General features: G+C 30.5%; 1 protein-coding gene across 1 annotated transcript; it reads right to left on the bottom strand.

The window, feature by feature from the left end:
* Positions 1-370: 370 nt before the first annotated feature.
* LOC145754900 (leucine-rich repeat-containing G-protein coupled receptor 5-like) lies at positions 371-19,725 on the bottom strand. Its single transcript, XM_082571065.1, has 16 exons — positions 19,398-19,725; positions 18,819-18,921; positions 11,082-11,153; positions 9,413-9,484; positions 7,302-7,373; positions 6,438-6,581; positions 6,176-6,247; positions 5,872-5,943; positions 4,638-4,706; positions 4,433-4,504; positions 3,985-4,056; positions 3,796-3,864; positions 3,455-3,664; positions 3,298-3,366; positions 3,045-3,219; positions 371-2,872 (listed from the first exon to the last, which is right to left on the bottom strand). Exons 1-16 carry the CDS (start codon positions 19,516-19,518, stop codon positions 827-829), a joined length of 3,510 nt encoding a protein of 1,169 aa, XP_082427191.1. The 5' UTR covers positions 19,519-19,725; the 3' UTR covers positions 371-826.
* Between the last annotated feature and the right edge of the window lie 3,152 nt (positions 19,726-22,877).

The raw sequence follows: 22,877 nt of genomic DNA, 5'->3' as shown, positions 1-22,877 counted from the left end.
TCCTAAATAATATATTTAAGGGGCTAAAAGAAAAACTTAACTAGATCTTTTTTTCATTCTAACACTCAGACACTAGTAATGCGTTTTTTAGCTTTTTTGCACAGTTCAACATTTCTGACCTTAAAACCTAATTAATTTTAAAAAATTGTTCTAAAATGGCTGTTTTAGGCACTGTTTAAAAATGTCTTTGTAAATTTTATTTACTATATCTGCCACGTGCTTCAATAAACAAAACTTTTCAAGGTCACATGATCAGTGGAGAATTTAATTAATATATCGTTTATCCTCACAACATTGAAAAATGTATTTAATATTTTCTTATATTAGACTATGGTAACTTGATAACATTATGTAGAAAATTATTCCAATCTTGATTTTTTTAAAGTTTATGCGCGAAATTTTTAGTACGTGACGAAAAAGTAAAAATAATTATCGAACGAATAATGATCAAAAAATAGCAGAAATAATGATTTGTAGAATGTAGCAGGCCTTATAAACAAGCAGCACCCCACAAAATAGTTAAATTTTGAAGCACATCAAAGTTTAACTCGTTATATACCTGAGTAAAATCGACAATCGCAGTAGGCAGATATTTAAATATGAAAGCACATGCAGAAAAAAAATACATAAAGGCTTTATTAAAATTTTAGCAACAACAATTAAGCAAGCAGCTAAACAAATAATATAAAATAAAATTTAATGGCAATTGTAAAAGCGTTTAGCTGAGGTAGCTATCTAACTTCGTTTTATTTAATTTTGATTTTAAACATGCAAAAACGTTTAAAAATAAGGCAAGGGTATTTTAGCAAATAGATTAAACACAGAACTATAACGAACTCTCGTGGGGGTTTTTAGAAGCAAAAACTTTACGAGATCTCTTAGGGTCATATGTTGAATTTTGATACAACATTGTTTTCATAGGTCTTCGGTTACTGCCATAGTTAATAGGTTGATTAGAGTGTTGACCTGCCTGTTTTACACAGTTCGAGTCACTTGAGCAAGCAGTGCAAACGCCATAATCATGCTCTGATTGTATCCCAGAGTCTTTCGACGTCGAAGACTCGCAAGATTGGGATAATTTCTTTGCCTCGCTGCAAGGCTGTAGAGTTTGCGCGGCACCGTGCAATGTCCAAGGTGGCAAGAGATTTGTGGCGGGTTTGTTAAAAACTTTGCGGTATTTAGGTTGTATGTGGTTGTTACCAGACATTTCAAGTACATGGCTACTCTGTTGAGGTATTATTTCAAACTCTGACTCCGTTTCATCATGATCATAAAGACCTAAATGATTTGTTGTTTGGTATTGCGGCCTCGCAGAAGGGCCTATATAACCGTCTGGCCATTTAGAAGATGATGGAATGTCTTCAGGAAAAATCTCGGGCTCTGTTTTATTTCGGTTTGGAGAATAAACTAATTTATTTTCACCGTTGTACATGTCATGATATGTATGATTGCAGTTATGCATGAGCCTTGGATCGTTGTGAGAATAAGAACTATGCTGGCAAGTGTCAATGTATTTGAGGTTCATTGGGAGTTTTTCTTCAAATTGTGGGTATTCATATTCCTCTAATGGAATCCCTCGCTCTCTAACGCTACCTTCTTGAAAAGTAAATTCGGTTGCCGTGCCTTCTGAAAATCCATTTTCGTCGTCGCTGCACTCGTAGTCATGGTATCGGCTTCTTCTTTTTGCGCAACAAACTGCCTTTGTGACGTGTAAAATGTCGTCACGAAATCGATCTCCAAACACGACGTAGACGAACGGGTTAAACACGAATCGAAGTGAAATTAAAAGAATCACAAAGGTGAGTAAAAGATCAACGTTAATCTGCGCAGTCTCGTATGAGAAATAATCAGTGTTGCCATCTGTAAGCCATGGTTCACTGGCAGTTGGGTACGAAGCCAAAGCAGAAGCCAATAACCCAACCAGCGCAAGGGGAAGAATAAGTAAAACGTTGCAAGCCACAGTAAAAGCAATTTGTCTTCTTGTGTGTTTCTGTGCACTGAGCCACGATCGTTTTCGTCTTGCACAAAACATTAAAAAGCAGAGGACAGATACAACAAGACACAGCACCACGTGACAACCAACTAAAACTGCTACGTATGGAAATTCGGTAGACCATGGCAAGCACGTGGCGCCGTTGGCGGACGACGGTGCGCCAAACGGGTTGAAATCCTTGTAATCTTCCGAGCTGTATAACGTCACAATAGCGGTAGCGACTGAGATAACCCATGCTGCGCTGAGACTCAAACCCACCACCGTTTTACCCACGTGTTTTTCAGGTTTAAGTGGGTACATTGTAATTATATAGCGCTCAACTGTGGCTATAATTACAGTGAAAAAACTAAGCTGTAAACCCATAACCAGAAACACCCCTGCTGTTCTACACGGAATGGATTTTTCCCACCACGCCCCAGATTCGGCGAAATTGTTTCGAGTCGCAGTGTCATAAGCTAATATAATTGCGACATACACACTGGCTATGACGTCAGAAAGAGCAAGATGACACAACGCCAGCTCAAACGCATCGCCTCTACCAGAATTTGAATTACTAGATGGCGTAGGAGAAGCTAGAACGGTGGTCAATGTTTTTCTTTCGTTCCCAACTGCTGATGAGGCGGTAGTTACAGTATTAGCTTGCTTAGACTTGCGAGCATAGCTTTTACATACACGAATACATCCTCGTATTACATTAACAGTGATAATAGCAATGTTAACAACAACTGATACAATCAAAACGATCCACAGAACAACGCGAACTGTCATTGATGGTAAGAGATCTACGCATGGACTTAATGGTCCAGGTTCGGGATAGCATGAAACTGGTTCGTAATTTTTGGGAAGATCGTCCCAGATAGTTTTGTGTAATTCTGTCCACTAAAATAAACAGAAAAAGCTTGCATAAATGTAAAGTATTTAATAATCCTTTGACACTAGTAATATTCAAACTATAATGTTTGTATTAGCCAGTATATTGTCCAAGTAAATGGAACTTTTTTTTGTTTAACAATTTTTACATTTTTAAAATTAAAAATACTATGGTTTTTACCTCAGTAAGAAATTGGCAACAATGATATGAATAAGCTGCATCTATTATTCTTAAACTTGTAAATAGCTGGGCTGGCGGTAAATAAAGAAGTGTGTTTACTCCAGATAAGTTTAAAGCTTTCAAACGACGAAGTCCAACGACTGGTAAGAATGAAAATTGATTCTGTGCTAAATTTCTAAAACAAAATTAAAAAGTTCAATAAAAAAATTATTTTTAAATGGTCCTAAATACGTCTTTTTTTAAATTTACTTACAGCTTTGTTAATTGTAAATTTCCGAATACGTTTTCATCCAAACTCTTTATTTTATTTCCACTTAAGTTCCTACACAAAAATAAAAAGGTTGTATATTTAAAAACACATTAACAAATAAATAATGTATTTAAAAATATATATTTCATAAAAATCTTACAATTCTGTTAACTTTTTCGCGTTTCTAAACTCTGACTCTTTGGCCTCCATCAACTCGTTCCCACTTGCGTCCAACTTTGTTAAATTGCCACATCGCATGATGGCGCTGACGTTAAGCAAATCATTATTGGAGACGTCCAAAGAATGTAAAAGTGGCAACTTTGTGCATAAATCCATCGGTAAATCGATTATATTTCCACCTGTAACGCTTCTGTAGAAATTAAACAATAGACGTTTTAAAACACACTTGATTAAAGTTAAAGAGTTTTTAATATTTTATGTTTTATTTTCTCTCTAAGTTTAAAAAGTTAAAATATTCATATTTGAATTAAATCTACTTACAATTCTTTGACGCTGATGCAACCACTAAAATCAGGAAAAATATCTTGGTGCGTCACATTTTCAATAAATCTATAAAAAAAAAACAAGAAAAACGTTTTATAAAATCCAACAATTAAAACAAAATGTTATATCTTAAATATACTTTTGACTATACCATTAATAAATTTAAAATAAAAAGAATTTACTTACATAGATTCCAAAAAAGGTAGGTTTGTGAATGTGTTTACTCCAACCATGTTTAAAGGATTGTTGCTAAAATCTCTGTATAGAACAACACAAGTTATTATTGTTTAGATAGTATTTAGGTTACCATATTTCCAATGGATTGACAGAAAGTTATTGGACATAGCAGACACTTTGTCGCATAGGATGACATAAGAGGATAAGTAGTAAACATTGTGGGCTTTGAAGTTTGGTTTTAAGGTAAACAATCAACAAATGCAAAGTGTGAGATCGGTTAAGGCGATTACTTTACACTTTGCTACATTGAACTCTATTTTAGTACGCGGACACATGTGTGTATATGTCATAAATCACGTTTAAAAATAATTCAAAGTTTTAAAGTTTAAATTTTTACAAAAGTATTTTAACTTATGTTGTATGGCTTACACAGTATAAGCATAATGTCTATACTTACAATGTTCGTAGTTGGACTTGGTTTTCAAATGCTCGATCTGGCAATTCCTTGATTTCATTGTCGGAAAAAGTTCTATAAAATATATATAAACAAATAATTAAAATTTTATTAACAAGTTGAATATACTTGAAAAGTATACACAATGCTTTGATAAATATATTAAATAATATCAATAGAAATTCTATTAGTATCAAATCATACTTACAGTTCAATCATACTTCTTAATTGCTTCGCAGTTTGTGGATATTTCGTTAATTTGTTACTATCCAGTTTTCTAAAAAATGTAAATAAATTACAATAAAAACATTTTTTAAATCATTTAATATTAAATTACTAAAAAGTTCAAGTTAGATAAGCTCATCCGGTCTCTGAGTGCAAATCTTTTAATCATTAGCCAAGCTTGCGACCCTGAAATAAGTATATACACTTAACCCAACGAGTATTTAACTTTGTTCTTTATTTCAATTGCCATAAACACTCATGAAGTCAAGTGCAGGCCTTTTATTAGCGATAGCAATAACCCAAATGATTAATTTTCGAAGTGGCATAAATTTTTACATTATATAAATTTTAATTTCAAATTATTAGTTGGAAACGATTTAAACTGAAACCAATTAGCCGTAAACTTTGTCTTTTGTTTATATTTTCAACGCTAAGCTACTTGATAAATAACTTAAGCAGTGGGTAATTTTAATTAACAAAACGTGGTTTGGTTTTGACAACTTGAACCTCAGGACAAGGAAAATGCATTATGTTTTTTAGCTTAAAATTTTCAGGCAAGCAAAGTAAACAGGTGTTAAAGTTATACGCAGTTAATCAAGCTTTTAAATGTAAATTTTCAAACAAAATATTTCAAAGGAAACACATTTCAAATTTTGACCCTTTCATTCTTATTAACCTTATTGTGGACAAAAGCTTATAACAGCCCTATGATCAAGGGGCAATATTTTCATCGGACACGGTTAAAATCAGGCAGTAATCTTGATCAATTACAAATTTTAAACCAGTGGCAAGTTAATATAATGCTTTAATACATAACAAATATAATTATCAAACTATGTAAGAATTTCTAAAGGCTTAGAGGTGTCAATTTTTGACCGCCTTTCTTTTATTAAAAAGCCAAAAATTTCATAAATTCTAAACGGTAATTATTTGGTAAAAATAATATTTTAGCACCAACATTTGTAACCTTTAATTTAGTTTTATAAGTATTTCATACAGAAACATTTTCGCTGACTTTTGCAACAGGTTAAGCCTTTAAAAGCCAAAACTTCCTTTTAAGTAATATTTTTTTGAATAATAGTAAATTTCAGTAACACCTCGACCTTGCCCATTACCTTTTATAAAATGTTAAATCTACCTTCATTTCTGTTACGCGAAATCGCAGAAAAAATATTTTCTAAAAAAGAAATATTAAGTAAAGTTCAACGTTTACTTACAGCATCACACAATTAAAAATTCCTCGAAATCCATTTTCGCCAATTCTTGATATTAAATTATCTCGCAATATTCTAAAAAAAAATTTTTAAATAAAAATCTTAAGAAAGGTTACCAAAAAACAAATAAAATCTTTTTTTAACTTAAGTTCTCCATAAGTTGTTCAATTTTTCTATCAAATGTATTGATTTCTTATAATAAGATTACTTTTAAATCAGTGAAAAGTTTCAAAAGTTTAGAACTGCAAATTATTTTTACAAACTTTACTTAAAAAAAAACAATGGTTAAGCCAGCGAATCTACTTACAATACTTGAAGATTTGGAAGATTGATAAAGGCATCGTTTTCAATGGCAGTAATTTGATTAACAGCTAGATTTCTAAAAAAATATCAACATTTAACATCGTTATATACACAAATTTAGGGATGAAAAATCTTATACTAAAAATAGGAGTTATATGTTCATAAATTTTAATGACCAATTAAAATAAACTTAAATTGATTTTTAAGCCTACGTTTAGGAGAAAAATAACTTTGCGTTAAGTAAGTAAAACCACGAGTTTATTTACAAGAAAGTAAGACTAGAAGTTTTCTGCAAGGCAAAACTTGGAATATTTTTGATAAGGTTTTTGTCCAGGTGAAGTTCCTCCAAATTCCTTAAACCCACCAAGGAATTGTTACCGATAGTTTGTAAGAAATTTGCAGACAAATGTCTAAAATAATAACAAAACATTAAATTAAAACAATCTCTAATGTCCAAAAATGCCTTAATATAATATGTGATTTATATAATACACCTAATAACAAAAAAACGATACGTATAACCTTTCAAATAAACGCAATAGACTTTTCAAGAAACAATTAGTTAACTAAAAATAGACAACACAAAACCGCGTGGCATTTCGCATAAGAAACACTTACTTTACAACCTACTATACACTATTACAAAAGAACTCTTAATTGAGATGGTAGTAGGGGTCAATATGTGTTAATGTAAGCAGTGACCTGTACAATATTGTAACCTTATCTCAGGGCCAGCTGCCTCGTTCCATCACAAGTCAAAATGCGATTTAATTAAGACTTGTTTTGGAGAAAGGAGATTTAATTAACGTGTGCACACATATTTACTTGGCTAGGTTGACGTAGGTATGTATAGTTACAGGAGCTTTGCTTTTACTAATAAAACCAACCATAGGTGCTTTTAAATTTTGCGAACCTAGCCACATTTTGCTAATGAAAGAGCTTATAGAGCACTGAAAGTTAAATATAGATAAAATAAAGGAAAATTATTTGGGGACAACTCTACTGAACCCTTTTTTAACATGGGACAACTTGTTTTTGACTAAAAGTTTTATATATAATCCCAAATTACGTTATGGATTATGATGCTTTAAAAGTTATTTTTTGGTATAAAGCATAATAAACATACTTACAATCTTTTAATATTGGGGTTATACATAAAAGTTTTTTCTGGGATCGACTTGAGTTTATTTCCATGCAATCGTCTAAAAAATAATAAAAACATGTTATCAAGATGAAGATAATAAATCTTATCAAGCAAGTGGTGAATATGCATGTTGAAATATTTACGTTTACATTTATGTAATCGCCTTGGCTGACTAAATATATGCTACTATCTTAATTGATTTATTAAAATTTGAATAAGAAATTCAATTTAAATTTCTTGTGTTTTTAGTATGTTAAAATTTATGTTTTAGTATGTTAAAATTAAAAAAATTATGTTTTTAGTATGTTGTGTTTTTAGTATGTTAAAATTTAAAAAATTTAATTTGATCTTGTTGAGTTTTCTAGTATGTTTTAATGTATTAACTTATTTGCCCACCCCTGCTTATTATTATCACGAAATTACCATCTTCGTTAAGTATATATACAAAGTATTCAAAGCATATAAAATTTATAATTATTTTATCAGGGAACTCATTTATGCCCCATTATCACATCCTGTGTGTTAAAATAGACACTAATTATACGAAATGTCCATTTAACTCCATTTAACAGGACTTAAAAATAACAAACATGTTTTTCAAACGTAAAATTTCCTGAAAAAATATGTATAGAAATATAAGACAACAATAAAAAGGGTGAAATATTGCTTGGAAATTTAAATCTATTATAGCTCTTTGTTATTTATTATAGCGTAACAAGGTTAAAACCATATTCTGATAGCGATTGGTATCTATAGGAACATATAATAGGTAAATCAGTGGTATGGGAAATACAAAAATAAACAAAATGGACTATTAATATTAAGTTAAACTATTATCGTAGAACATTTATTTAAATATAAAGTCAAAAATAACGTTTATTGCTATATATTAAGCCCAATAAATTTACATGTACAATATGCTGAAATTTACTTGTAAATTTTAGATGATTAACTCCTTTTGATTTACGGGCTTCAAACGCAAATTTAAAACAACATTAAACGCGTTATTGATAATGCGTCGCCAACATTAATAAGACCAGTCCGACTAAATATGATCAATGAATTTACAAACACAATTTTCTTTGGATCGACCCAACAACTAAAATAACAATTCGTTTTAAATTGGGGCGAAAAATAACAAAAAGTTTGGGAAAATGTAAGCGGCTGGTAAAAATAATTTCAAAAATTCAATTGTGATTCAAGCGAGAATCACAAAACATGAATCTTAAATATGATGAATTGATTTAAAAACATTGGGATAAAAAAACTTCAGGAAAATATTAGAATAATATGTCGAATTCTCTTCTGTAACCAATTAGTCATAATCTGGGTTTAGAAATAAAGGCAAAAATAAATTCGTAAACCTACTGTTAAACACCACATGAGTTCTTTATAAAATTCCTTAAACTAAAATACTTCAAGAGCAAGTTGATAAAAAACATGTTATGTTATTTCAACATTATAAAAAATTGAATCTTGTGTATTCGCATTTACTCCTATTTTTGAATATTACAAAATATTTTATTTATAGACCTTATAACCGAATGTTTTGAGTTGTTGGGTGGCAAATTTATGTTTTTGTTTGATGTAAAAACGGCTTGTGAAAATTTTAAATAAAGAATATTTGTTTTTATTTCAATTTTCAAAACAAAATCTTAACAAAACCCTTTTAAAATTTACGGCGCTACTGTGCCATATAAATAAACACAATCTATAAACTTTGGATAGGTAAAGAGTTATATATATTTTAAACCCGTTCTGTAAACAAAACATAAAGACAGAAATACAATACTTTGCCTGTCATATATTATAGCTTATATTAACACTTTGCGTAAACTTTAAAATATTTTAGGACCGCACGATTTTATATCAGAGGTCGTTAAATTAAATAGTTTTTATTATTTAAATCCATTTATTCACCTGTGCAACGGTAATAAAGTCTAGCACAGGGTAAACTGTTTACATATGGGCTAGAACCGGCATTTTCTGAGTAGTTTAACTCTAAAAACGAGTCGTTATATGTTTGTTTATTTTACTTTGTTAAAAAAGCTAGAATGGTATAATACAAGATAAAATGTAAGTAATTTAGTTACTTACAAAATTTTAAGTTTTTGCAAATCTTTGAAACTGTATAATTCCATCGTCTCAATTACGTTGTTCCCCAAATCACTAAAAATAAAAAAAAATAAATTAAAAAAACTTGACATCTTCAAGTTGGTATTAAAAATTTACTTTATTAATATTTTATTTATTTAACTAAGTTCGAAATTTAACTACACAATTATGACGTTGCTGATGACGTATTAAAAAGATGGCGACATTAACCAGAGAAATGTGTTTCTGTTGGAGACTGGCAATTAACATAATTAAAAACTTTTTAATTAATTTTGAACTACTTTTTAGCTCTTTAAAATCGTAAAAACTTTTTGTAAAAAACGAAAAGTTGTTGAAGAGAATAATTGTTATTTCACGAGCATTTGTATTTAAAAATAGAAATATCAACACAGAAAACAATCGGTGAAATTTTTGAAATTGTTTTGGCAAGATAAATCCTTTAAAATTACACCCCAATTCAAGAGTACGAACCACATAATTACAAACAAATATAATTTAAAATCAAATCGAGTTAATTTACGGCACGAAGTGAACTTGGGACCTTTAAAACACGGACCACAAATAGTTAAAAACTACTTCGCGAAATCGTTCCCAAAATTGTCTCAACACAAAACGTTGTTCAAATCGAAATTTGAAGTATGAAAGCAGAAATAAACACTATTATTACAACACTTATATTGTTGTTTGATGTCGTGCAGCTGATAAATTACAACTATTAACTAAAAATGTTTGAAATTAGGCGCAGTGTTTGCCATATTCACGTCGAAAAATATTAAATTTTCAAGAAAATGTGACGTAAGCAACTTTATTTTAAGTTACCTTTGAAGATTAAAACCTGTTTACTGTAAATAAGATTTAGATTTATAAGGTAGGTCTGACAAACAGTTAAGGCAAACAGGTTGTTTAGAATAAGAGTCAAAAAATACGACAAACAATCGAGCGATATCAGTCAATCTGTTCGCTATGAAGCCCTCTTCACTTTTATTAAATCACTTGGCTTAAAAACTCGATTGTGAGCAGATGGCGGGGATTGTATTTTTCTCGCAATTTAATTCCGTCATTTTTCGCTCGCTGTCTACTAATTGCCTGAAATCGACAGCGAGATATTTTTCGTCGCAGGTGACACACGATGGTCACGTGGTCGCGCAAGGTCACGTGACAATGTCGGGCTTTTATTTTGATCGATCGGTAGGTATGCGATCGCTTTGTTTTATTGGATTAATTTTTAATAAAATTTCAATCAGCTGGTGACCCCTTTTTTAAACAAAAGAGTTTACAAATTTAAATTAGTTAACACGTAAAATATGACCGGCAGCATGGTGTAGTGGTAAGAACACTTGCTACACCACACATGAGGTCGTGGGTTCAATCCCCACTGTTCTTATGCTGTAGCGCCCTTAAGTGATGCGCAATAAACGGTGTGAACTCCTGCTGAGCCAGCACTTAATCAGCAGCATAATTATCGGGCAATTATAATCCATAATATCCCAAACTGCCACAGGCAACTCGAGACTGGGTCGAAGTAACTGATGTTACTCTATGTTTAAGTCGCGCATTCGACTTTCCCACATCGAGGATAAAGATATATACAAAAAAAGTGTCAACTAAAAATTCAGACTAAATATCTATGAAAATAAATATCAAAACTTACAGGTTTTCGACAAAATGAAGTCTTGTGTAACTTCGTTTTCTTACTTCGCTCATATTATTACAAGATAGATCTCTAAAAAAAAAAAATTAAAATTTTTAAAATTTTGAAACCAGACATTTGATTTGTTTTCGTTCCACATAAAAAGTAGAGTGTTAAACTAGGCCACACACGTACAGATATTGAAATGAAATATTTGTGTAAACATCTAACCACCTAACCCAGCACAACTGTTTGATATCAAAGCGATATTATTCTTATATTGGACATCAAACGATTGAAAACGTGTTAGAATTTAATAAAGTAAACAGGCTATGGATGCAAAGTAAATTTACTTAAGACATGTTTAAAAAGCTAAGCGGTAGATCAATTTAAACTCACTTAATTTATTGACTGTTTCAGGAAAAACTTAATTTAATTACAAAATTAAAAATTACACAAAACTTAGGGTGAATATTTAATTGGTAGGGTGAATATTTAATTGACAGCACTAAGTCATCTAACTATTGCACAACAAAAACTCTTTAGCGTGCAATTACTTTGTTAAAATTATAATTCTTAGCACATAGTGTAAATTTAAACGTATTTACGTAGTGAAAGGGTTGACAATATAAAATAGTATCCATGGTGAATAATATATTCGGTTGAACACATATGTAGGGAAATTAAATTTGTTAATCAATTAACAAGCGCTATCATAACGTTGTATTCTATTTACAGCACGCGACATCTTTTATATTATAAAATGTTATACACTCTCTCTAGTTAAACTATTCATTGAAAAAAAAATAATTTTGTAAAAAATCTCTTGGAAAAAACTTGTTTAAAATTTTTAGAAAATGTTTAAAATTTTTCTGGATTTTAAATATTGGCCTCATTTCAATATTATGTCACATTACCATGAAAGTGGAACAAAACTTTCTAAAAAGGTGTAACAAAACAACCTCTAAAACATAAATTTTTTTAAACAAATTCGAATGTGGGTGACCCTTCTAGTTTGCCCACGGTTACAAACGCTACACTTTAACCAAATTGATATGTCCGGTGTTATTTCACAAGTCATTTTTTGTCAAAGCCAACAGCTTAACTAACATATGTTTAAAATCTTCTCAGCGCACCAAAACGTTAATTTAAATTAAAAATGCTGTATCAAAGGTGATGTAAGACCTATTTTCATTTCAACGTTACGTAAAGAAAATTGCATGAACTTATTAAATTCCATATAAATATCACTTTTAAGTCAGTATTACTCCCACACAATATTCTACGGTGTAGGTCTTACATGTAGTAACGATAATCATCAATTATTTGATTATGGGGTAAAATAAGATTCGATTTAGGCCAAAAATTATGCATAATCCGATTGAACTTACTAGGCCAAGAGTTTGCCTTAAAAATTACGTCAAATGTAAAGACTTTTTGTAGAAAAAATGTTAAAGTTTCTTTGAAATGTAAAGTTGTTCTACGCTATAGGTCATGGTAAAATCAGGGGTTTTTTTGGTCATACAAAAATAACATTTTAAAAGTTATTTAAATTGATGATTGACGTTTTAATTTAATGTTTATTTTAAATCTTTTGTGTTCGTACCAAACCCAAATTTATAAACCCTTAAGTTTAAAATATAAATTAAATTAAACAAAAATATTTATATGTAAAAATAAAATAGTGTTTTCAAGGGCGGAGCAATGAGATTTTTTAATGGTACTTACACAACGACATTCGATATCCGAGTTTAACTCAAGTATTTCAGTCAAGTACGCTAAAAACTAGTTCGTTTTTAAGTTGTTTTTCCGCTGTAAAGGTGTCATAAATTACAAGTAACGACAAATTCAGTTTCCGAACCCCGTAAAAGAGGATTAAGATCGGGATTAGATTAATCTTGTTGGCCCCCTTGTACATTAAGCCGGTTAATTCGCAAGTAAATAATAGGGCAGTCTATTACCTGTTTACAAAACACACAAGAAAGTCTCGATTTTTTTTTAGCCGATGACGCTACATCTTTTATTAAATGAATTCTTTAAAGTTAGAAGTCTTAACCTTTACTAAAAATGGGTTTAAAATTTAGAAAGATTGATTATTGATTTTTGTTTTAAACTGTCTTAATTATAAAGAATGAGCGATATATTCCCTTTTTTAATACATGAATATTTCAAAAATATACATTTTTGAAAAAATAAAATTTTAAGTTTTTTTCTCAATTTTTGAACATATTTTCGTTTCCCAAAAGTGCGAAAAAAATTGGTTTAAAAATAGAAATTTTTTTGTTAACCCGCTTAAAAAGCTTTTTTGTTTAATGTTACCATTTCAGCAGGTGTAGTAATGGGCTTAATGGCTTTGAAGCGACACCAAAATATAACGCGCTTCGTCGATTTTACGTGAGCACCAAACGGCATTAAAATAGACCTCGAAAATAGAGAAGTCATATATTACCTATAAGGGTGTACGGTTGAATGACAATAAACTACATCTGTCTACGAGCCCCTTGAATTTATAAAATAACGCCCGTTAATAAGTCATAATATAACATACAAATTAATCTATAGGCTTTATGTTAAGATGCCTTTGAATAAAGTTAACTTGCCAATAGAACTATACAAGTAAAAAATTGTAATAATTAAAAAAAATAAACATTCTTAAAATCACTGTATGTATGGTATATTTTATCCATTATTAAACGTAACTATGTTTTTTTGTATATAAAATTGGGTAGAATTGGTTGTAAAAATTCGTATAAACATATTTTCTTGTAATCTGTTGTTAATCGGTTGTTCGAGAAACCCTCTAACCCTTTCCTCAAATAAATCGTAAACCAAAATGTAAACAAGTTTTTTGTGTGTCAATAGAGTTTTACAACTACTTAGGTTAAGCGCCAGGTATTTACAAAATAGTTTGTCGTAAAAACTAAAAATTTATGAGCTTAAGATCGAAATTTAAAATAATCCGAATCTATCAGATTGATAAAAATATAAAGTTTAAAAATATGTCAAAATCCAACAGGCGCCAACATTATAAAACGTATTCCACAACATATTTTCTAAGAATTTTTAACCGCAGTTTTCGGAAGTTACAAGTTGACAAAAGTTGACAATACTTGATGATTACATGCGTCGAATTATAACCATACAATTTAATACCTTCTATAACGTGTATTTAAAATGAGCTACAAATTAATTGTATGTAATATAACAATAAAGCACTCGACAACACGCGTTGTCGCAGGTGTGTAGAAAATGTTGTTCAATTTTTTCTTTATTCAAAATCATAAATCACGAAATTGCATCTGCTTTGTAGTCCAAAACGTGCGAAATTCGAACAACGATAAACTATTGATTTATTGAAAGCATTTAATTTTGATTATATGATGTATTACAACATTGGCCTAACAAACTTCGATGTGGAGTATTTTTTTACACCACAGGACCAAGCACAAATAGTTTGTAATAATTTATTCGATTTTAAATTGAGATATCGCTGATGAAAAATATGTCTACGTGCAAATGCAAAGTTAAACGAATCAGTTCAAAAACTGAGACGCTTTCAAATATGTTTATTTAAATTAAGTGCAGCGGAAAAGTGATCGCCATTCATCAAGGCTAAGTCAACAAAGTAATTACTGCGCGAATTAATCAACTCGTTTATCAAACCTTAATTACTGACAAGCAAAAGATAAACTGTTTCAACAAATTCGATACAAAAAACCAAACGCGAAAAAAAAATTTAAAATCTTTTAAAAAAATTTCATTCTTACGCGGATTTAAATTTTTATGTTAAATTCAAAAAGAATATTAATCCTCGATTTGCGCCAATCGATGTGGAAATAAAACGACGACCCACGAGGCTAAGGTCGTGTGAACATCACGTGACCACGCAATAGGAATACCAAGAAAGCGATGTATTAAAGAGCGATGTGTTCTTATTCTTAAAAGAAATAATTCGGTGCCCAGCGGGAAATAAACTAGAGATTATTTTTTAAAGTAAGCGCCATTTTCTTTAATACTCCATCCCTAACATTAAAACCGAAAAAAATCCCCTTTTAAAACTCACTTAATTTTTAATGCCTAATATAACACACTTTAGGTATTAATTACCGTTCATTGCAATTATCGAAAAACACTTAGTATACCACCCAGCATGCCACTCCACACTTGACATTTACCTTCAATATATTTCCCGAAATCACGTAAAGTTATATGGATAAATGTTAGTTAGTTTGCTGTGTATATACGTTTAACAATTTAGCTTACACATCGTGCCAGGCAGACTTGTATCGCCTATACTCTTATCAGTGACAAGCCGGTGTTTTGTATTTGTTTGTGGGATTAACCTGGGTTAAATCGATCGTAAATATTTGACTGGACATCATGAAATTTTAATCAAGGCCAAAATTTGGAAATAATTCACAAATTAGGCCTGAGTGATTGTCGAAAACATAATCAACAGACCTTGAATCAAAGTCCAATATGGTAGCTGATGCATACGAGTACTTTGAATTTTATGGAGGCCTTATTGAAGTGTTATCTGATATCCAAAACTTCAGTATAGATACAAACTTTAATTTAACCCAATACTTTTGTTATTCCGCAAAATCAAAGAGCTCCACGAATTACGGTTAATACGAAGTTTTAAGCCTACCAAGAGGTCACGTGACCAGCGCTTGAAATTGCCGACGGAGGTTAAACGAAGTTATGAAAATGCTCAACCGATTAATAGATTGATTGACTTTCGGGACCACCGTGAGTCTACGATATATTTATTCAAGTTATTTTTACACACGGTGAAGGCTTTCTAATCTAGTCCGACAGCTGGCAAGAAATACAGTATTCTGTTTCAAAAACAAAGGATTATCGGCCTTGCTTGAAATGCGTTTTAAAAACTGCTACAAAAGTTTCAAATTCGACCACACTAACAGACTTAAATTACCCTCTGTTTAAAGTTAAAAACACCAAATTGTGATCCCATCTTTTAAGGATGTATATTACACGATAAACCGGATACTGATATTAATCATTTGTAACAGTGATACTTGATAACTCAATTATGCAAATGACACACACCCAGTTTAAACGAGGTTTGAAAACCTCGAAGTTTTAAGTGTAAGAGGTTGTTCGCTTGTTTTTATATTAAATTCACGTCAAAAACCGACACATAGTTGTTAAGGTAACCTACTTACCTTAGTCACTATATTAACTAAATTTGATTAAAACTTCAGGTTGTATACCTAAGGGATTTTATCAACGAATTTGGAGTTCGTTTAAACTTGAATTGACCTTGTCTTACTGCGAATGATTAACGATTGCATTTGCCAGGTAGGAAATAAGCAGTAAACATGTATTGGGAGAAATTGAATGATGGTTTATGGAATTTCGATATGTCCCCTTTTATACTCAAAAATTTAGCATATCTAATTTCCTCATATCGTCTATTATAAATTTATATGTGTTCGTTATAGAACAATTACTGAGTATTAACTTTGAGTAGATTCAAAGAAAAATTCAAATTGCACTTTTCAAGCGAAATGTTATTAAATTTGCCAATTTTGTTATAAGTCGGTCTATGCGCAACATTGTATTGCAGAAGGTTTTGCATGTATTCCTGCACACTCAATAACTATAAGAAATCAATAAACCAAAGGTATCAGCTGTCTGTAGGAATGTCAATAGAATAACTCAATTATAATACGACAAGATTATTAAATGTCTCTTCACACTGTTGCCAATCCAAATCGTAAAACCGTAATTAAATTCGAATCAGGCCGGCAAAAATAAATAAAATACAAATAGTAACTGAATTAAAAAAATCGTCGTTTTAGTCAATTCGTTTTTAAGTGATAGTATTGATGTTATATTGGATATTGGAATAGTAAATTTTATGGAAATCTGTAAGTGATTCATTGTTTTAACTTTAAATCCAATGGGACGAGGTAATAATGTTACATCATTCGACAACTAGGTAAAGTTATCCAGAACCAAAACTAGTTTAATAATTGGTTAATGCCCTTACAATCAGTTGTATATCACTTAAACAATATTTTAGTTTTTAATTTTTATGGTCAGCCACAAATACCAACTTAAAACTTCACGCAAATGTTAACAAAATTTACATTTTAATGTGAAAACATTTGAATACAAAAGTCAAACCTATATAACCATACAATAAAATGAGAATAGTCGAAGTGTTTCGAATAGACTAAAGTGCGGGCTGAACAGTCATACCAGTGGTTCGGTTTTTATTTCAACCCCATGGGACGTTTAAAGTTAGAACGCTGTATAATACAAATACCGTATTGGAGCGTTTATAACGAAGCAATACTACATTAGGCTAATCGACTATTTAGGTAAAAGGACAAAATAGGAAATTAAATTAAAAAACTAAAGTAAAAATTGTAAAAATTCGACCAAGTTCCAATATTATAAGCATTGAAAAATACCCACTAATACTAATAAGGAATATACATATTAAATGTACTGAATGTTATTTTTACCCATTTTACCAATTTCAATATTTATTCACAAAAGTATTAATATAGCATGATAATCATAGGCTTTTCCTAATCGTGTATAAAACCATATAAGATAGGAATAATACGGTTAAGCTAGCATGTAATCTATCCGTGGTTATAATCGTGTTAACCTAAGCCCAGCTTTATAGAAGATTCGGAAATGTATTTTTTTGAGATTATTTAATTAACAAAACCGATCCAGCATGGATTTATATAAGCAAAACAAAGTCGCTTAATTAAAACCTAATACGGCTAACAAAGTAATATCTGGTATTCAAAAAATGATTTTTATTCGATCTGCTGCTGAGAGTATATAGAAGACGTGATATAAGGTTGTGTTGTAGGGATTATGATCAGGTGTTTTATAGATAGCTGTGGTTCGCAATTGTCCTATTTTTAAACCGCACGCGCACGTGTAAATTCGAAGACAAGTTTTGATTCGGTTTTATTTTCATTTTTCATCGACAAAATAAACACAGGATGTAAGGGGCTTCAATTTTATTTCATCGAAACCAGATGTGTGGAAAATTCGTGCATATTAAAAAACCAGAGTCAATTTTCGGTGTTTATAGCATACCAAGCTGTGACAGCGGCTTTATTGTTTACGTAACACCTCTGCTACAAGGATAGTGTTATGACATACTCCAATGACGTTGCGAATACAACATTTTTTATTGCGCGAATACATCGGAGCGACGATATGTCAAACCGCGGGCACGCGCGAGCGAAAATCCCGCCGTAATAAAACGATAAGCCGTGAACTACGAACAATAGATCTAATCAAGCCGAAAGACAAACGTGTGAAATTTGATGTTTTCGAAATCAATTTCTTTGTTTGGATTATATGGATTCGCCACATGACGTCATTACATATTACGTCACTCTTTGATTTTATATAAGCATGAGAAATTGTAATCGATAAATGGGCGAGAAATAACAGAGTATTATTAATATTCCGTATTTAAATTAAAAAACGGAAAATAAAATTTATTTAATTGTATTCAGACGTTGAAACTTTTTTAAATATTAAGTTAAAATATTTAAAATAAAATAAATATTGCCCAAAAAACATTTTAATAAATACAAAAACTTTTAAAAATATTTTTAAAACTTTCAACTTATATCTTATACTTTTATTCAAAACCACCGTTAAATATTTACACTAAGATATCATAACAAAAAAAAATTGATATTTACAAAAAAATTTTTAAAAACAAAATAACTAAAAACCTGAACTTACAGTGATTTGGTGAAAAAGTTTAAACGTTGTGGAACGTCCTTGAGATTTTGTCCTGAACAAGTTATTTTCATCCAAATATTCACATCATTATGACACTGACAAACTAAAACATAAAAAAATTTAAGAAATTATTATTCAATAAAAAAAAATCCGAATAAAAATGTAAAAGTTTTAAATATTTGTTAACAACATATTTTTTTAAATACTAAAGTTCCTATAATTAAGTTTAAAAATATATGAACGTTATTATATTGACCCCATGACGCTGTAGTTACAAGCAAAACAAAACAAATTTAATTAACTCAATAATGACCCCCCGTTTTGTTATTGCGTTTCCTTATTAGGGTTAATTATAAGCATTAAAATCGGTATATAGCTTGATTTGACCCGTTGAAATACTAATAATAAACCTAATACCTAACTAATTGCAACAGATAGCTTAATTAGTTAGAATGGGTTTATGATGTTTTAGTTAAAAATAAAAAAAAATTTTGACATCTTTTTGTTATCAATTTCTAAATGATGTAACGTCAAGTTGTCCTTTAAAAATTTATAGAAAATTACAAGATGTTAAATTACCTTTAGGACATTGTTCCTTATTATTTAATTTCTGTCCCACAGCATCCCTCATTCTTCCTGACACAAACGCAAACAAATAAATAAACAAAAAGACGATTTTACGCCCAAATAATTTTGTCATTTTTCCACCAGTTTTAATATGGATTCCGGCCGCTTTAATCTTAGGATTAACTCAGTTTAAGCAGGGTAAAGTAGCGTTAAAATGAGTCGAGTAACATTTCCAACTGAAAGGATTAATATTCCTCACCCAGTAATGTCACAACACTTTAACTTGGGTTTTTATCTAAAGCTATATCGGAATAAACTATGAATCACTAACTTTAAAACACGATCGGGCACCTGACAAATAAACAAACAAGTAAATAGAAACAAGTAACAATAAAGATAAAAAAATTATTTAAATTTTCTTTAATAAACTGTTTAGTCAGTTAGTATAGATATTCAACTAACTGACTTTAAAATAAAACAGTATGATAAAAAATTATTCTTTCTTTAAAATTTTACTATTTTTGTTTGGTCAAAAAAAAAAAAAAAATTAAAAAATTTTAACTTTTTCTTGTCTAATTAATCTTGAAAAATCTTGAAAAAAACGTATTCTCTTTAAAACAAATACAATTTACTCTGTGCACTACTATTCGTACCACGTGCCTGGCATGTACTGCACTGCTTTTTAATACTAAACCAAACAGACTCTCTGAGAACTGTGGAATTCGCCCGAAAAAAAATGCCGACGTATTTTCACTTCGAAAACCTTTTTCTCAAAACGCGCGCTTGCCCAGCACCCTTCAGCGGCGACGCGACGACTTTAATGGACAAGTTTACACGCAAATTTCGTAACTGTTTCGCGTATTGTTTGTCGTTATGTATTAAGTTTCGACCGTCTTTTAAACCAACTTGAAGCTTATTTAATTATGTTAATTACCTGTTACTTGAATATGATTAATAACACATAAATATTGTTTACATAACCAAATATTAATACTTCTACAGAAGCGTAAAGCAAATTGTTTTTAACCAAGTTTAAAATCTAATAAACCAACATTTCAAATGTTCTCACAAACGAGCTAGAAGTAACCGTAGCTAATGCTCTGTGTTATGACTTAAAAGCTTAAAACTACAAGTATCAATTTCATACAGTCTCTGACCCACCTATCCGACTCAATTCCTAGAGAAAAAAACTACAGCAAAACAAAGGTTAAAAGGGGTTTGTGTTATTTTATACTAATTGAATGCAAAAGGTCGCTGTTATTATGGCCACCCATGTATTCTCTTTCCGACCTTTGACGTCATCATTGGAGCGTGACGTCACAATAGAGGTAATTGCCAAACGGAAGGATGCGACTGGATATACGTTTGGTCGCGACGATGTCACGTGGCAAGGTAAAGTCACGTGATTAAAGGAACGTGTGATAATCGCGACATTAAGCAAAACAGGGGTTTTGATAAAAGTTAAGCCAGGAAGCTAGTGACAGATATATCCAGGGACAAAAACTTTTGTAAAGGATATAAATTCCCTAGTAATTTAACAATCACATTTACACTTTAAGTAGTCCAATGTTACAAAAAAATGATCCTTTGTTTTCGAAAAAAAAAAAAATTTTTAGAATTAAAAATTAAACACGTAACTTCTATTTTTGTCTATTAACATCATTTAATTTTGCGCCCGAACCAATTATCATTTAAAATTAAACAAACTAAAAATACCCGCTTGACGTTTTAGTAGTAAATACTACGATGCTTGGTTTCAGTATAACGTCAACTATAAGGGTAAATCTTGTAGATGTAGATTTTATCTTCATGTTATATATACACACTAAGTTGTTATCTTGATTGTCGATGAAAAATGATTTATTTTTAATTACTTCGTAATATGCGTTACTGAAACGACATAATTAGTATGTTTATATGTATTTTTACTGGTGCGGCGCCCTTACGTTATTTTGGCTATTTTGTCTATTTTAGTAAAACCTGTATTAAAAAGTTGGAAATTGCGAAAATTAAAAGTAATTTCGTGATAGTTAGAAATTTTTACTCTACTCTTTGACGACATCTTGCGGCTCCCTACTCATACGACTTTTAAGCGTTTGTAAAAATTTTCTTGACATTCTTATATTAAGAAAAAAATAGTTTCTTTCTAAGTTACTCTAAACAATTGTAGCCATCAAATAACTATAAATATTTAAATATATTCGCAATTTATTTTTTAAACAATAAATGTCTCTTTTTTAAAAATGAAATATTTTTTATTTGCACAATGCTCCCATCTTAACAATAAACGCCCCTTACAATTATTTCTACTAACTTAAACTCAAGCAACTAAAACGTAAACTTAAACGACCTAACCCAATATACTTGTCACATTTCCTGTTAACCTGAGTTATTGTTAAGCTAACCTATTGCTATAACTCCAACTAACTTCCATTAGGTAAACATAGTGAGGCCAACATGCAAGTAAACATTCAGTTAGTGGCCTTCCTTGCGTTATCTTTAAAATTAAACAGAGTTAACGGTTGTCCAAACAACAGGTAAGTTTGCTGGTCAATATTATTAAGCGCTAATGTCCCATAAAACTGATATATCGTATAATATATTCCTGTTTTTTCTATTTTAGTTTCATAAAAATTATCTTGCGTTTGTGATATTGTAAATCCCTACGTATAAACGCATTACATTAATTGCAATAAATATTCCTTAAATTAGTGTAAAACACATATAAATATGTTGTGACTTGTACAGTTTACGCTTTTGTAGCTTCTTGCATGCGTATGAAACAGTTTTGGACAAACTGACAATAGTCGTGATCGAATATTGGCAAATAAATACTGGATGCGGGAACTTAAACAACAGTTTGCTGACATGGGCCAAATACTTTGCGGGTATACATAAGTGTCAGTGTATGTAGTTTGGATTAAAAATGTAAAAGACAAATATCAAAGTTTGAGCATAATATATGCCTAACATAAAGGTGTAACAGGTAGTATGACCCTTACAATTACGCAACAACATACATGCAAAGTTTAATAGCGAAAACATGTAAATATTTGCATACATAAATAAACGATAAACTATAAATTACAATTCGTCACTGCCAGTTTAAATGACGATTGTTTTATATTTATTATTAATATATTTGCATTGCAACAAAAAAAAATCACATGAAAATTTATGTAAAACGTTATTTGGGTTAGTCATTTATTGTTGACACAGTAGAATTACCAAGAATAGCAACGTCAATATTTACGGACATTGCACATAGGTAATCGTGATAGATTTCTATAGCCTATCAAAATATAGTTTAATACATATTGTTTAAGTTATAGTTAGTTACATAAATTTTTACTAATTTAAGTTAGACCTAATTTTTATTAGCTTTTAAAAAAGAAATTCGTAGTATTTAGTAGTCTATGCAACGTAGGAGAGCAAAGCAAGTATATCGGATTTAAAAAAATTAGACAAACATACCTACGTGTTTAACTAATA

Source organism: Corella eumyota, chromosome 6 (assembly GCF_963082875.1).
Source record: "Corella eumyota chromosome 6, kaCorEumy4.1, whole genome shotgun sequence".
In the NCBI taxonomy this organism is placed as follows: Eukaryota; Metazoa; Chordata; class Ascidiacea; order Phlebobranchia; family Corellidae; genus Corella; species Corella eumyota.
Note: the sequence above shows the minus strand (reverse complement) of the source record. Positions and strands in the feature narration are given on the sequence as shown.

Coding starts and splice junctions, on each gene's coding strand:
- LOC145754900 (XM_082571065.1), bottom strand. CDS start 19,518: ATGACAAAATTATTTGGGCGTAAAATCGTCTTTTTGTTTATTTATTTG. Junction 6,582..7,301: donor AACCCCAATATTAAAAGATT/GTAAGTATGTTT, acceptor TTATTATTTTAG/ACATTTGTCTGCAAATTTCT. Junction 4,057..4,432: donor CAAGTCCAACTACGAACATT/GTAAGTATAGAC, acceptor TGTTCTATACAG/AGATTTTAGCAACAATCCTT.